Below are 14,814 nucleotides of genomic sequence, written 5' to 3'. Positions count from 1 at the left end.
CAAATCTGTTGCTCGGACTACACTCCCGGTAGATCCGGGAATCACGCACAGAGCCGGGCCACTTGGCTTCTACATTCATAATGATGTAGGCTGCAGGTAGAAACTCAGGGTTTCTTATAGTAAACCTGCCAGCGAGCAGGTGATGTTCACAGAGTCTGTTACCACGGTGACTGAGTTTCAGTGAGCTCTCTTTCTGGAACGGATAACTCAGAGTTTCCCTCATCTCAGGCTTAACTTACTCTGAGTTTTCACATAACCTGCCTTCTGGAACACCCCCCTTACCTACAAAAGTGTCTGAACATAATAAAAATACAGCAGTGGCAACAACCCATAACCTCGTGTAGTAACAATTTCCTCTTATGTGCGTGAATGTATAGGGTACCCCAGCCTTACCTCAGTCCTACCTCCCCACCACAAACCTTCCTAGACAGAAAAAGCAAAGTCAGAGAGAGCAAAACAAGAGAGAGGCTTTTAAATGGTGTCCTCTGTCTCTGATTGGCTAATTGGCCGGAGGGTGAGCCAAATCCACAGCTCCTCTGGAGCTCACAGGTGGCAGCCAATCTTCCACGTCTCACCTGCAAGACAAAGGGAGGAGAGAGAGAGAGAGAGAGAGAGAGAGAGAGAGAGAGAGGCTACTTTTACACGTAGCAGGGTATTTTGGAAAATAAAACACCGTTTAACCCTGTTTACACACCAACACATAACCAGCGTTTTCAGAAATCTCCACTTTGGCTGGAGTTTTTAAAAATGATCGTTTTCCGTGAACAAATCTCTGTATGTGTTTTAATGCAAGAAAACATATGTGTTTTCCCTAAGTGTAAACATAGTCAGAGACACACACACACACAACTCTATGCACGTAACACTCACTATGACATCACTGAAATCACTTTGACTTGTTTGTTGTTGATATTTTGATCAGGACTCTTTTCAATCCCACAGCAGCCACACAGAGCCAAAGAACAATAAGACACTGCTGCATCCACACAGACTCCACAGTGTGTGATCTGTAGCTGACAGTGACCTCTGACCTCCCACACAATGAACACGTTTCTGCACATTACATCCCATCAAGCTGCAGAACATTGAACAGGATGTGAGCAGCAGCAGCTTTCAGACTCCTTTCATATGTGAACAGAGCTCAGAAAGCAACATAAAGGCCCGCATGTCATGTCTCCCCATCCTCCTCCACAGGCTCACATGAGATCAGCTAAGTTTCGCTTTCGTTCATAACCTCAGTGGCTCAGTTTGACCCAGTTACAAGTGACGTCGACGCTCAGGCTGAATTCTCATTGGCTCAGATGGAGGTTGATATCAGCATCTCTGTGGTTTGTCCTCATTTCAGTGTTGATCCTCAATCAGGAGGGTTTTCATGAGTTTGTCATGACTCAGAAAAATCAGATGCAACAGTTCACAATGAGGACGATGATTTTTGTGGTTCTGCTGGGAACAGGTCTACATGGGGCGGCGGCAGGTGACTGAAGACTTTTTCAAGTCGGTTGATTGTTAAAGAAAAAAGTCTTCGTGTCTTTATATTCTGTGTCTGTGAATTGAAGCTTGTCTCTCCTGCAGATGGTAGAAATGTTTTAAGAAGTATTTGCCGTCAGGTCAAAGGTCACCTTCGTAAATCCTGTTTGTTCACCTCATTGGTTGATTGCTCCATTTTTTGATTTCTTTGATTCGGGCCATTATTCCAGACTATCAGGAGGATCGATCCGGTTTCGATCTTAATGCTAAAATGGCAGCAGACACGCAGCGCGAAACAGTCATTTGTTGAGCGGAAGTGGAGCCAAAAGCGCACTTTTCCAGATTTCTCCATTTGACTGCACATACTGAAATCCACATCTGCTTCACCGCAGAGTTTTCAGTCACATCACACTGGTACTTCTCCCATGTCTTGTATGTTCAATAGCAGCCGTTTAATCGAGTCGCAGGATGAATCAGCCACAGATATTATGCGCTGGACGTAACATCATGAAATAGAGGAAGTGTGAACGTGTTGACTAGAGAAAAGAAATGAGAATCACAGATAGCGAATCTATTTTGGTCAGAGGTTTGTGATGTCACATTTCAAACTAATGGGATGATGACGAGGGTCAGCTGCTGATGAAACATCCTGCAGAATAAAAGAGTCCACTGAGCGGAAACTAAAGTGGAGTTTGACTTCACACGGAGACATCCAGCACGAGGAAGACCAACAGCGGTGCCTGTTTGTACCAACTGCTGTGTGTCAGTGAAAGTCAGGGACAGACTGCATGAAGTGAACGTGCGACTCCTCTGACGTCTCATTTCACAATAAAGACGTGTTTTCAAGAGCAGATCGTCAGAAATATGAAAGAGTTTGTGGAGCGAAATCTTTCTTTGTGAAGGTGTTTGTGTGTTTGTCGACTGCACAGCAGAGATGATGAGGATGTCTTGAATGCGCTGTAGTTCTTTTTGATTGTGTGTGCAGGAAAATAAGGTTTTTCAGTGATGAATCAAAGTGAAATTGTGGAAACTAAAATCATGACATGAAGTTTTTCTTACAGTGGCTCACTCTCTGAAGTTTTTCTACACTGGTTCCTCTGGAGTCCCAAACTTCCCAGAGTTTGTGTCAGTCGGGATGGTTGATGACGTTCAGATAGATCACTATGACAGTAACACCAGGAGATACGAACACAAACGGGACTGGATGATCGGAGCCACAGCAGATGATGAACAGTGCTGGGAGAGCCAGACTCAGAGACTGATGGGCACCCAGCAGGCCTTCAAAGCCAACATTGAAACTGCAAAGCAGCGCTTCAACCAAACTGGAGGTTTGTTTATGTTTCACTTTCTGCTGATAAAATGTTGTTTATATTTGAATCCTGTATTTTAGCAAACAGATGTTTCCACACACACACACACACACACACACACTGTGTGATGGAGGCTTTTCTTGGCTGAAACACAGTCAGACTCAGACAGAAACATCACTGAGACTGAGAGTCCTGGATGCTGCTGTCCTCCACTGATCCAGTGTTTGTGTCCATCCCATAATAAGCAGCAGTGATTAGTAACACTGTGTGTCTATCCCGTAATATACAGTAGAACTCCAGATTAGATTAGATTACCTCTGCTGACCACAGTGTGTCTGTGCCATCCATCCATCTGTCTGGAAGACGTCCACGCCGTCCACATGACGATTGGCTGTGAGCGGCTTCGGTGGAGCCAATGACAGCAGGAGGTGTAGATCCTCTGTTTTGGCGTCTGTGGATCAGTGTGTGTCTGTGGTGAAGATGTGATCTGGACTGGTGATGGATGACTGGGCTGTGATCTCATTCACTGTCCTCTCTGTCTGTCTCTCTCTCAGGTGTCCACATTGTTCAGAGGATGTACGGCTGTGAGTGGGACGATGAGACTGGAGAGGTTAATGGTTATTTTCAAGATGGTTATGATGGAGAAGACTTCATATCATTTGACCTGAAGACAGAGACGTTCATCGCTGCAAAACAACAAGCTGTCATCACCAAACACAAGTGGGATGAGAACAAAGCTGGGATTGCACAGAACAAGCAATATCTCACCCAGATTTGTCCTGAGTGGGTGAAGAAGTATCTGGACTATGGGAGGAGGTCTCTGCTGAGGACAGGTAGAATCACATGACCTGATGTCATGTCATGGACACAACAACCTTCATGTGTCTCTTGTGTCTCTAAGCAGCAGGAACATTACAGTAAATATGAAGGGACATACAGAGACCCACTTTGTCTCACTTCATGTCTCTTTCCCTCCATTTTCTCTCTGTGTCTTCTCTCTCTCTCTCTCTCTGCAGAGCTCCCCTCAGTGTCTCTCCTCCAGAAGACTCCCTCCTCTCCAGTCAGCTGCCACGCTTCAGGTTTCTACCCTGACAGAGCCACACTCATCTGGAGGAAAGATGGAGAGGAGCTTCATGAGGACGTGGAGCTCGGAGAGATCCTCCCCAACCACGACGGAACCTTCCAGACCAGCGCTGACCTGAAACCTTCAGCGTCTGAAGACTGGGGGAAGTACGAATGTGTGTTTCAGCTCTCTGGTGTGAAGGACGACATCGTCACCAGACTGGACAAAGCAAAGATCAGGAGCAATGAAAGTAAGACTGGGATCAGAAGTGATGAAGGCGGGAAACACACCTTTATTTTACTGTCACCGTCCTGCACTTCATGTCTTTTTATGTTTGTCTTTGCTGTCACTTTCTCTCATCAAGCAATTTTTCTAGAACATATGAAGGCTTTGATTGATTTGAAATCAATGCACGCTGACAACAGAGTCAGCAAATCCCTGAAAGAATGAAAGTTATTTTTCCTGATTTAAAGTTTTAAAGGAATCGTCGTCCACCATCATTTTTATTTTTACTTTAATTAATACAAGAAATTCAATAATGAAATACACAAACATTCATTTAATCACATATTTTAATATAAAGTGTTTTTTTAATCACTTTCATAATTTATTTCAGTTTTTAAATAACTCCTTTTTTGTTTCTTCAGACCATGTTTAACCATTTTAATGTGTAACCACAGTTCAGAGGTTTCCTGTATTGACTTTACTGCTGTCACTTTTAGAAGATCAGCAGATTATTTAATGAGTGGATGAACGTTTGTGTCCATCAGTAAATCAGTCAGAAGAAAGTTTGTGGTCCAAGTGTGCAGACAGTCAGAAAGGACTTTGAATCAGACTGTCAGAAGCTCTCATTGTGACCACAAACAACATGTAAGACAGAAAGCAGCACAGACACGCAGCTAAAAACGCTGGACGAGGATCAACGAGCACAGATACAGTAATGATGTGGAGACGAGTGCAGATAAAAAGTGAAATGAACAACAGCAGCAGCACAAACAAACACACAGCGTCTGTATGCAGGATTGTGTCCTTTGGGCAGATGGACGTTCTTGTCTTCTGACCTGCTTCATCTGTTCAGGTTGTGACTGTTTGTTGTTGTTTTCTGCTCAACAGAGAATTCTCGTCACATTCCCATCATGGTCGCAGTGGTTGTTCTCGCTCTCGTCATTGTTGTCGCTGGTCTTGGATTCGTGGTTTACAGAAAGAAGAACGGTGAGAGACTCAAACAGAGACACTCAGTTTTTTCAGCTCCTGACTCATCAGAATCTATGTGAGCTGCAGTGTCATGATGATATGACTGGAGAAGCCATTTGAGTTAAATATAAATTTACATGTTGATGTTTCATCATATTTGCTCCAATTCTTCATCTGTTATTAAATCAAATTATATTTTGATTACTGTGTGTTACTGGTAACACTCTCCAACACTGACCGACATTCATGGCATTGCAGGAGGGTTTGTAGTTAGAGGCTGACGGGGAGAAACGGGAGTCGCACAGTTTTCCGACTCTTGTGGAGAGTGTTTTTGAGGCAGTGAGCAGTGTGTGAGCCGCTGCGTCGCGACGACGCGATGTGAGAGAAAAGTATTAAGAAATAAAGAAGAGACGCTTTTAGCCAATGAGACAATCTGTCTGTCCATTCAAATGATTCTATATTTTGTTCTTTCAGGCCCAGAGACTTTGTCAAGTGATTTATTTTGTTCTCATTTGTAGACTTGATGCGTTCGCCTGTCAAGTCTCCTCCAGGAGTTTCCACGAGCGCAGTGGCCAATGGTAACTAATGTCTCTATCTGCTAACCTCTTCGCACCAGTTCCCAAGTCTTTTCCCAAAGGTTCCAGTTTCTGGCAGCCCAGAGCAGATCAGCCTGTGTAGCTGAAGGACCGTCTGTGTGTTTGCATGACTGCCTGAACAGAAATCTGTCTGTTGTTCCCACTCATGGCCTGTATGTTGTACTGTGTGCCTTCAAAGCGAGCCTTACTTGCGCACATTTTGACAGCCATTTGCTTTTTTAGCAACAGTTTGAGAGCTTTTCATGCAGCCCAGCTCCCAGAGAAGTTGGGATGCTGTAAAATGTAAAAACAGTACTCACAAAAAGTTTGGGATATTCGGCTTTCGGGTGAAATTTCAGGATGAACCTAAAACGCACTATAACCTTGACAGGTGAACTGAATTTACCTTCTCTGATCTTTTGAATGCACATGTCCATCTGTTCAGCGTTTCAGCACTTTTTGCACAACTCGCTGTTCTCTAACAAGGAGCTGAACGGCAAAATTCACAGCAGGTGTTTGATCCATGAATCGACCAATAAATTTCCTTGATCAACAGCAATTGATCAACAGTACTTCAAACAGGATGTTCTCAGAGGAACGTGGCCACTGAGCTTCGAGTGTCACAGAGTGTCATCAGCAGGTTGCAACAGAGACACAGAGAGACTGGAAGAGTCACAGAAAGGCATAAAGGTGGACGTCCTTTGGCCACATCCCACACTGATGACCGTTTCACTGTGATCAGTGCCCTGCCGAACCGGATGATGAATGCCACTCAACTCCAGGCACCTTTAAGGGAGGTGAGAGGCACCCAAGTGTCATGTCAGACCATTCAAAAGCGTTTACATCAGCGTGGTCTGCGTGCTAGACGACCTGCAAGGGTACCTGACCACACCACCAGGCATAGGCGTCATCGTCTTGCATGGGCCAGGGAGCAATTACGCTGGACGAGGGGCCAGTGGGCCTCAGTGCTGCTCTCTGATCAAAGCAGATTCACGGTAAGCAGAAATGATGGCCGCCAGCTATGTTGGAGACGTCAAGGAGAGCGCTATGCATCAGCCACTGTTGTCACCAGACGAGCCTTTGGTGGTGGTGGTGGTGGTGTTACAGTTTGGGCAGGTGTATCTAGTCAATACAGAACTTCCATACACTTTGTGAATGGTACAGTGACGAGCCCATACTACCTGAATGACATCATTAATCCAGTCATTGTGCCCCTGCATGAACAACGCAGGCCTAATTTCATCTGCATGGACGACAATGCTCCAGCTCATCGAGGTCACATCATCAGGGAACGGCTGCTGGAGACTGGGGTACCTCACATGGAGTGGCCTGCACTTTCTCCAGACCTGCATCCCATAGAAAACCTACGGGATCAGCTGAGTCGCTGTGTAGAGGCTCATAACTCTGTTCCCCAGAACCTCAATGACCTGAGGGCCGCCCTTCAAGAAGAGTGGGATGCCGCGCCTCAGCAGACAACAAGTCGACTTGTGAACAGCAGGAGACGTCGCTGTCAAGCTGTAATTGAAGCTCGAGGGCACATAAGACAAGTTATTGAGACATTGACATTTTTTGTTGTGGTATACTCACCACTGCTGTTGGCTTTTGTTTCAATAAATTGTTTGAGATGAGGAAATCACCATTGCACGCTTCTACTTAAATGCCCCACTTTCATGATGTTATGTCACTGTAGTGTGAACTTTTTACATTTTCCATAAATTTCACCCGAAAGCCAAAAATCTCATATCCCTCACTTTTTGTGAGTAGTGTAGAAACAGAATGTGATGATTTGCAAATTCGCCTCAGTGGATCTTAAATGAGCTCAGGACCAGAGGGGGCCGCGGTGTTTCTGGATCTGGTTCGTACATGGTTTCCCCTTCGCCTGGTAGAGTTTCAGCTTTATTTGTGGCTGCAGCGACAAACTGTGTTCACAGACGATGCTTTTTGGAAGTGTTCCTGAGCCCATGCAGTGACGTTCACAAACATTATTCTGAACTTGTTGCACTGTTTTCCAGCGCAGTCTGTCACAGAGCGGTGGACCCCTCCCCCTCTTTACTTCAGACAGACTTTTTGTACCCAATCATGTCGCTCACCTGCTGCCAGTTAACCTCATTAACTGTGAGATGTTCCACCAGCTGTTTTCTCTCAGCTTTTCACAGCTTTTGTTGCCACTGACCCAACATTTGTGAAATGAGCTGCCGGCATCAAAATCTAAATTAAATAATTAGAAAACAAACAAACAAACAAACAAACAAAACATTTGATGTGTTGTCTTTGTGCCATTTTCAGCTAAATATGGTGTTTCAGCTTTTGCAAATGCACAGCGTCCCACCGCTGCTGGAAACGGGGATGCTGTTGACATGAGTAATGCCTTTAAATATGTCAACAGAAATATTTTAACAGAAATATTTTTTCACAGTTCTTATGTTAATCTGTTACATGACAGTTCAACACAGTCAAGATATTTTTTTTCTTTTGTTTGAGTTAAAGCACCATGTGTAAGAGCAGTGTTCTACTGTGGTTCAGTTCAGTGTTGGAACTATTTTGCATTTTTACTTGTTTGTTAAGTAGGCTGACACATGTGGACTGTTTCTGCTTAGGTTTTTTCTACCAATGTTAAAATATTTTTGAATAAATACTTGAATTAAGGAACATGGTTTTCTGTTTCAAGTTTTTTTTTTTTTTTTTCGTTGGAGAAACTGTGCTGCTGCTCATCAAGTGCAGGTTTGAGCCACTGGGGGGAGCTCCTGAGCACATTTACTCACTATGACATCAATGAAATCACTTTGACTTGTTGTTTGTTGTTGATATTTTGATCAGGACTCTTTTCAATCCCACAGCAGCCACACAGAGCCAAACAACAATAAGACACTGCTGCATCCACACAGACTCCACAGTGTGTGATCTGTAGCTGACAGTGACCTCTGACCTCCCACACAATGAACACGTTTCTGCACATTACATCCCATCAAGCTGCAGAACATTGAACAGGATGTGAGCAGCAGCAGCTTTCAGACTCCTTTCATATGTGAACAGAGCTCAGAAAGCAACATAAAGGCCCGCATGTCATGTCTCCCCATCCTCCTCCACAGGCTCACATGAGATCAGCTAAGTTTCGCTTTCGTTCATAACCTCAGTGGCTCAGTTTGACCCAGTTACAAGTGACGTCATGCACGGACTGAATTCTCATTGGCTCAGATGGGGTTTGGTATCAGCGTCTGTCCATGTTTAGTCCTCATTTTAGTGTTGATCTTCGGTTTGGGCGTTGCTCGTGAGTTTGTACTGACGACGAAAAGTCGGTCTGTTCTACCGAAATTTCAGATGTGAAAATTCACAATGAGGACGTTGATCTTTGTGGTTCTGCTGGGAACAGGTCTACATGGGGCGGCGGCAGGTGAGTGAAGACTTTTTCAAGTCCGTTGATTGTTGAAGAAAAAAGTCTTCGTGTCTTTATATTCTGTGTCTGTGAATTGAAGCTTGTCTCTCCTGTAGATGAAAATGTTGTTCCGTTTTGTTTGTTTTCCTTTGATTCGGGCCATTATTCCAGACTATCAGGAGGATCGATCCGGTTTCGATCTTAATGCTAAAATGGCAGCAGACACGCAGCGCAAAACAGTCGTTTGTTGAGCGGAAGTGGAGCCAAAAGCGCACTTTTCCATTTGTGCCTTTAAGTTGTTCATGACTGTTTTCTAGAAAAAGTGTGTTGTCGTTCATTCAGTGCTGTTAATCCTGATTTATTTTAATCTGAATTATGTGAATATTTGTGTCAGTTTTTTTCCTTCTTTCGCGTGAAGAAACATGAGTTGATGGTGGAGGAACGCTGCAGTTTAACAAAGGACGTTAGAGAGAAGAAGAAGCTGCTTTCAATCCAGGACAGAAGTCAGACTAATAGAAAGTGCACAGAACGACCACATGAGAGATGAAGGGAAAAATGTTCCTGAAGAGATCTTTGTGAAACGTGGAGCTGTGTCCATGAACATTTCATAGGATCGTCATCAAATACAGAAGATTTGGTTTTGAGCAAAATGTTGATGATCAGAGATTTCTGGGTGTTAATCTGAGAGATAATTCTTCATCTTTCATCAGTCAAGATATGTGAAAGTGAGCTGCACCAGGGTCAGATCTTCATGTTCTGCTCGGTTTCTTAGACGTGGACGTCCAACAGACTGCTGTGTGTCAGTGAAAGTCAGGGACAGACTGCATGAAGTGAACGTGCGACTCCTCTGACGTCTCATTTCACAATAAAGACGTGTTTTCAAGAGCAGATCGTCAGAAATATGAAAGAGTTTGTGGAGCAAAATCTTTCTTTGTGAAGGTGTTTGTGTGTTTGTCGACTGCACAGCAGAGATGATGAGGATGTCTTGAATGCGCTGTAGTTCTTTTTGATTGTGTGTGCAGGAAAATAAGGTTTTTCAGTGATGAATCAAAGTGAAATTGTGAAAACTGAAATCATGACATGAAGTTTTTCTTACAGTGGCTCACTCTCTGAAGTATTTCTACACTGGTTCTTCTGGAGTCCCAAACTTCCCAGAGTTTGTGGCTGTTGGGATGGTTGATGACGTTCAGATAGATCACTATGACAGTAACACCAGGAGAGCAGAACCCAAACAGGACTGGATGAGCAGAGTCACAGAAGACAGAGCTGACTACTGGGAGAGGAACACTAACAGGTATCGGAGTCACCAGCAGTCCTTCAAAGTCAGCATTGAAGATTTGAAGCCGCGCTTCAACCAAACTGGAGGTTTGTTTATGTTTCACTTTCTGCTGATAAAATGTTGTTTATATTTGAATCCTGTATTTTAGCAAACAGATGTTTACACACACACACACACACACACACACACACACACATACACACACACTGTGTGATGGAGGCTTTTCTTGGCTGAAACACAGTCAGACTCAGACAGAAACATCACTGAGACTGAGAGTCCTGGATGCTGCTGTCCTCCACTGATCCAGTGTTTGTGTCCATCCCATAATAACCAGCAGAGCTTAGTAACACCGTGTGTCCATCCCATAATATACAGTAGAACTCCAGATTAGATTAGATTACCTCTGCTGACCAAAGTGTGTCTGTGCCATCCATCCGTCTGTCCGGAAGACGTCCACGCCGTCCACATGACGATTGGCTGTGAGCGTCTTCGGTGGAGCCAATGACAGCAGGAGGTGTAGATCCTCTGTTTTGGCGTCTGTGGATCAGTGTGTGTCTGTGGTGAAGATGTGATCTGGACTGGTGATGGATGACTGGGCTGTGATCTCACTCTGCTTCACTGTCCTCTCTGTCTGTCTCTCTCTCAGGTGTCCACATTTTCCAGTTGATGTACGGCTGTGAGTGGGACGATGAGACGAGAGAGGTCAATGGTTTTCATGAGTATGGTTATGATGGAGAAGACTTCATATCATTTGACCTGAAGACAGAGACGTGGATCGCTCCAAAACAACAAGCTGTCATCAGCAAACATGAGTGGGAAGAGAACAAAGGTTTGATAGCAAACAGAAGAAACTATCTCGCCCAGATTTGTCCTGAGTGGCTGAAGAAGTATGTGGACTATGGGAGGAGGTCTCTGCTGAGGACAGGTAGAATCACATGACCTGATGTCCTTTAATGGACACAACAACCTTCATGTGTCTCTTGTGTCTCTAAGCAGCAGGGACATTACAGTAAATATGAAGGGACATACAGAGACCCACTTTGTCTCACTTCATGTCTCTGTCCCTCCATTTTCTCTCTGTGTCTTCTGTCTTTCTCTCACTCTCTGTCCTCCTCGTCCCTCTCTGATCTGTCTCACCCTCCTCACCTCTCTTCACCTGTCTTTGTCCTCCTCTGTCCCTCCTTCTTTTCTCAGCGACTCTTCAGTCATGTTTCCTTTCATTGCAAACATATTTAAAGTGTCTGCTGCTGAAGCATTTAAAGCAGATGACATCAAACAGGAATGATGATATTAATGTTCAGTAAATCCTCATGAAGAAGCTCTAAAGTGTCTGTCTCTCTCTCTGCAGAGCTCCCCTCAGTGTCTCTCCTCCAGAAGACTCCCTCCTCTCCAGTCAGCTGCCACGCTTCAGGTTTCTACCCTGACAGAGCCACACTCATCTGGAGGAAAGATGGAGAGGAGCTTCATGAGGACGTGGAGCTCGGAGAGATCCTCCCCAACCACGACGGAACCTTCCAGACCAGCGCTGACCTGAAACCTTCAGCGTCTGAAGACTGGGGGAAGTACGAATGTGTGTTTCAGCTCTCTGGTGTGAAGGACGACATCGTCACCAGACTGGACAAAGCAAAGATCAGGAGCAATGAAAGTAAGACTGGGATCAGAAGTGATGAAGGCGGGAAACACACCTTTATTTTACTGTCACCGTCCTGCACTTCATGTCTTTTTATGTTTGTCTTTGCTGTCACTTTCTCTCATCAAGCAGTTTTTCCAGAACATTTGAAGGCTTTGATTGATTTGAAATCAATGCACGCTGACAACAGAGTCAGCAAATCCCTGAAAGAATGAAAGTTATTTTTCCTGATTTAAAGTTTTAAAGGAATCATCGTCGTCCACCATCATTTTTATTTTTACTTGAATTAATACAAGAAATTCAATAATGAAATACTCAAACATTCATTCAATCACATATTTTAATATAAAGTGTTTTTTTTAATCACTTTCATAATTTATTTCAGTTTTTAAATAACTCGTTTTTTGTTTCTTCAGACCATGTTTAACCATTTTAATGTGTAACCACAGTTCAGAGGTTTCCTGTATTGACTTTACTGCTGTCACTTTTAGAAGAGAAGCAGATTATTTAATGAGTGGATGAACGTTTGTGTCCATCAGTAAATCAGTCAGAAGAAAGTTTGTGGTCCAAGTGTGCAGACAGTCAGAAAGGACTTTGAATCAGACTGTCAGAAGCTCTCATTGTGACCACAAACAACATGTAAGACAGAAAGCAGCACAGACACGCAGCTAAAAACGCTGGACGAGGATCAACGAGCACAGATACAGTAATGATGTGGAGACGAGTGGAGATAAAAAGTGAAATGAACAACAGCAGCAGCACAAACAAACACACAGCGTCTGTATGCAGGATTGTGTCCTTTGGGCAGATGGACGTTCTTGTCTTCTGACCTGCTTCATCTGTTCAGGTTGTGACTGTTTGTTGTTGTTTTCTGCTCAACAGAGAATTCTCTTGTCATTCCCATCGTCATCGTCGCAGTGGTTGTTCTCGCTCTCGTCGTCGTCGCCGCTCTTGGATTCGTGGTTTACAGAAAGAAGAACGGTGAGAGACTCAAACAGAGACACTTCGTTTTTTCAGGGTTTTGATTTGGACGCTTTGATCACAAACCTCAGTTGGCCGAACATCAAAATGTGCTTCAGACAGCAGGAAGCGCTGCGAGGCTCAGAGCCACAGTGTGGTGATCATGTGACTGTAGCGTGATGATGTCAGGAGAGGTGACGGCAGCAGAAATAACAGGAGATGTGAACAAAAGGTGGACGGGATTTATTGAGGAGCTGGAAAGAAGCTGACAGAGTTTTCGACTGGAAGCACGTGAATAATTTGTCTTTTCTTCTCGTTTCAGCCAAACAGCCTCCATCTCGTAAGTGAAGCTCTTTTTCTTGTGTTTGCTCTGCGCTGACACGCTCTCTGTAGATGAAAAGGCCTTTCTGGATCTTGTGCTGAGCAGCTTTTGTGGCAGTGTTAGCTGTTTGTTGAACACAGTGTCAGTTGACAGCAGGATGAGGGCTAACGACGTCTCTCTGACCTTCCAGCTGTGACCAACCCTGAGGTCATGGAGCAACTGAACCCAAAGGCCTGAAAGACAAACACAGCAGCAGCAGCCTGAACACAGTGAGTCGCTTCATGTGGGACATGAATTTCACAGCTGCTGCTCAACAAAGCTGCCTTAAACTTTGTGGAGAAGAACTTTGTGTCGTTGTTTGTTTCTTCACTGTAAGACTTGTGTGACTCTTTCCAAAGGAAATGTTTGACTTTCAGCTGTTTTCTATGAAGTGAAATGAGATTATTCAGAGAAAGGTGCTTTCAGAAAGCTTCACATCAGCAGCTCAGATAAAGAGTCCTATTAAAAAGTCAAATGTGAAGCTTCAGACAAACAGGGACAGCAGTTTGTCAGACTGCTGCTGAACATGGTGGTATAGTAGGTAAATACTGGGCTCACACGATGTTCACACTTCAATCAATCAGGATGTTTTAAGTCCAAACGATTCAACAAAATGAGGCTTTGTGGAATTGAACTCATTTCAACGTTTACGCTCAATGATTTTGCTTCTGTTTGATGGATTTAATGTTTTTCTTTTTGTCTCTTTAGGTTTATGGAGAACATGAACGCATCACAGCATCTTCATACATCCATCATCAGGATGTGTTCATCTGCAACAAATCAAGCAGAATTATACTTTCATACTCAAGGTGTTTCCTGCTCCAATCAGTTGTGGTCTGTAAATCTATAGAAATTCACACACACACACACACACACACACAGATTCATGCATCCCCATCTTCACATAATGTGGTGATTTGATGACATAAACCTTGAAAGAACACATATTTGACAGTCAGAGTTTTCTTCACTGTTTCTGCTCAGAAAGACGAAAGAAGAAAATGTTTGACATCATGGTTTATTTAACAGCATGAATGAAAATATTTCCACTTGTGCGAATAGTAAGCTTGTGTATTTCTTGAAAAGTTAAGCAATGTAAAGATTTAGTTGTGATTTTAAGCAGGTTGAAGATTAATTTAAGTCTTTAAGGTTTTTCTCTGAATCAGGAGTTTGTTGGTTTTCGTTCCACATTATTCATCTTTTGATCTGTTTTGAATTAATTTAGTTTTAGCCGACTTTCTTTAGAGGTTGTGGGTTTTTTTAAGCTTCTCAGCACTGAAATTATATCCTGCTTGTATTTGGGGACGGGACGTTTTTCCTTTAGTTTTAAAGCTGCAAAGAAATTTAACAGTGATGCTTTAAATCATATGTTGTGTTAAATAAATGAGTTTGCCTGCTTTTTCATTTACTTTGTACTGTTTTGCTTTAAAATAAAGTCCCAAATGTTCCAAATTTCTGTCTCTTGTGCTTCTATATATATGCTTACATACTCTGTCACTGCAGCTACATTTCTATGAGTATTTACTGTTGTCATAAAACAAAACGAGCGTGACTTTGAGCTGTGAACGTTCACTAAAGAGCACGAAGAACAAAATTAGGTGG

General features: G+C 43.5%; 2 protein-coding genes across 3 annotated transcripts; both read left to right on the top strand.

The window, feature by feature from the left end:
• Nucleotides 1-1,397: 1,397 nt before the first annotated feature.
• LOC143334915 (class I histocompatibility antigen, F10 alpha chain-like) lies at nt 1,398-7,678 on the top strand. Of its 2 annotated transcripts, none has more exons than XR_013078372.1 (7): nt 1,398-1,474; nt 2,529-2,795; nt 3,332-3,610; nt 3,794-4,090; nt 4,954-5,052; nt 5,553-5,835; nt 7,622-7,678. XR_013078372.1 is itself a non-coding variant. In XM_076753919.1 (7 exons), exons 1-7 carry the CDS (start codon nt 1,402-1,404, stop codon nt 6,345-6,347), a joined length of 1,257 nt encoding a protein of 418 aa, XP_076610034.1. In that variant the 5' UTR covers nt 1,398-1,401; the 3' UTR covers nt 6,348-6,457. The 2 variants fall into 2 exon arrangements, 1 of the variants encoding a protein (XP_076610034.1); XM_076753919.1 differs by lacking the exon at nt 7,622-7,678 and adding an exon at nt 6,166-6,457 and having other exon boundaries at nt 5,553-5,612.
• Nucleotides 7,679-8,843: 1,165 nt separating this feature from the next.
• Nucleotides 8,844-14,662, top strand: LOC143334919 (BOLA class I histocompatibility antigen, alpha chain BL3-7-like). Its single transcript, XM_076753925.1, has 8 exons — nt 8,844-9,000; nt 10,081-10,347; nt 10,908-11,186; nt 11,610-11,906; nt 12,774-12,872; nt 13,174-13,191; nt 13,364-13,442; nt 13,921-14,662. The coding sequence occupies exons 1-7, from the start codon at nt 8,943-8,945 to the stop codon at nt 13,408-13,410; spliced, it is 1,065 nt and encodes a 354-aa protein (XP_076610040.1). The 5' UTR covers nt 8,844-8,942; the 3' UTR covers nt 13,411-13,442; nt 13,921-14,662.
• The last annotated feature ends 152 nt before the right edge of the window (nt 14,663-14,814 follow it).

This window comes from Chaetodon auriga, chromosome 17 (genome assembly GCF_051107435.1).
Source record: "Chaetodon auriga isolate fChaAug3 chromosome 17, fChaAug3.hap1, whole genome shotgun sequence".
NCBI classification, from domain to species: domain Eukaryota; kingdom Metazoa; phylum Chordata; class Actinopteri; order Chaetodontiformes; family Chaetodontidae; genus Chaetodon; species Chaetodon auriga.
The sequence above is the reverse complement of the archived record's forward strand: the minus strand, read 5'-3'. Positions and strand labels throughout refer to the sequence as shown.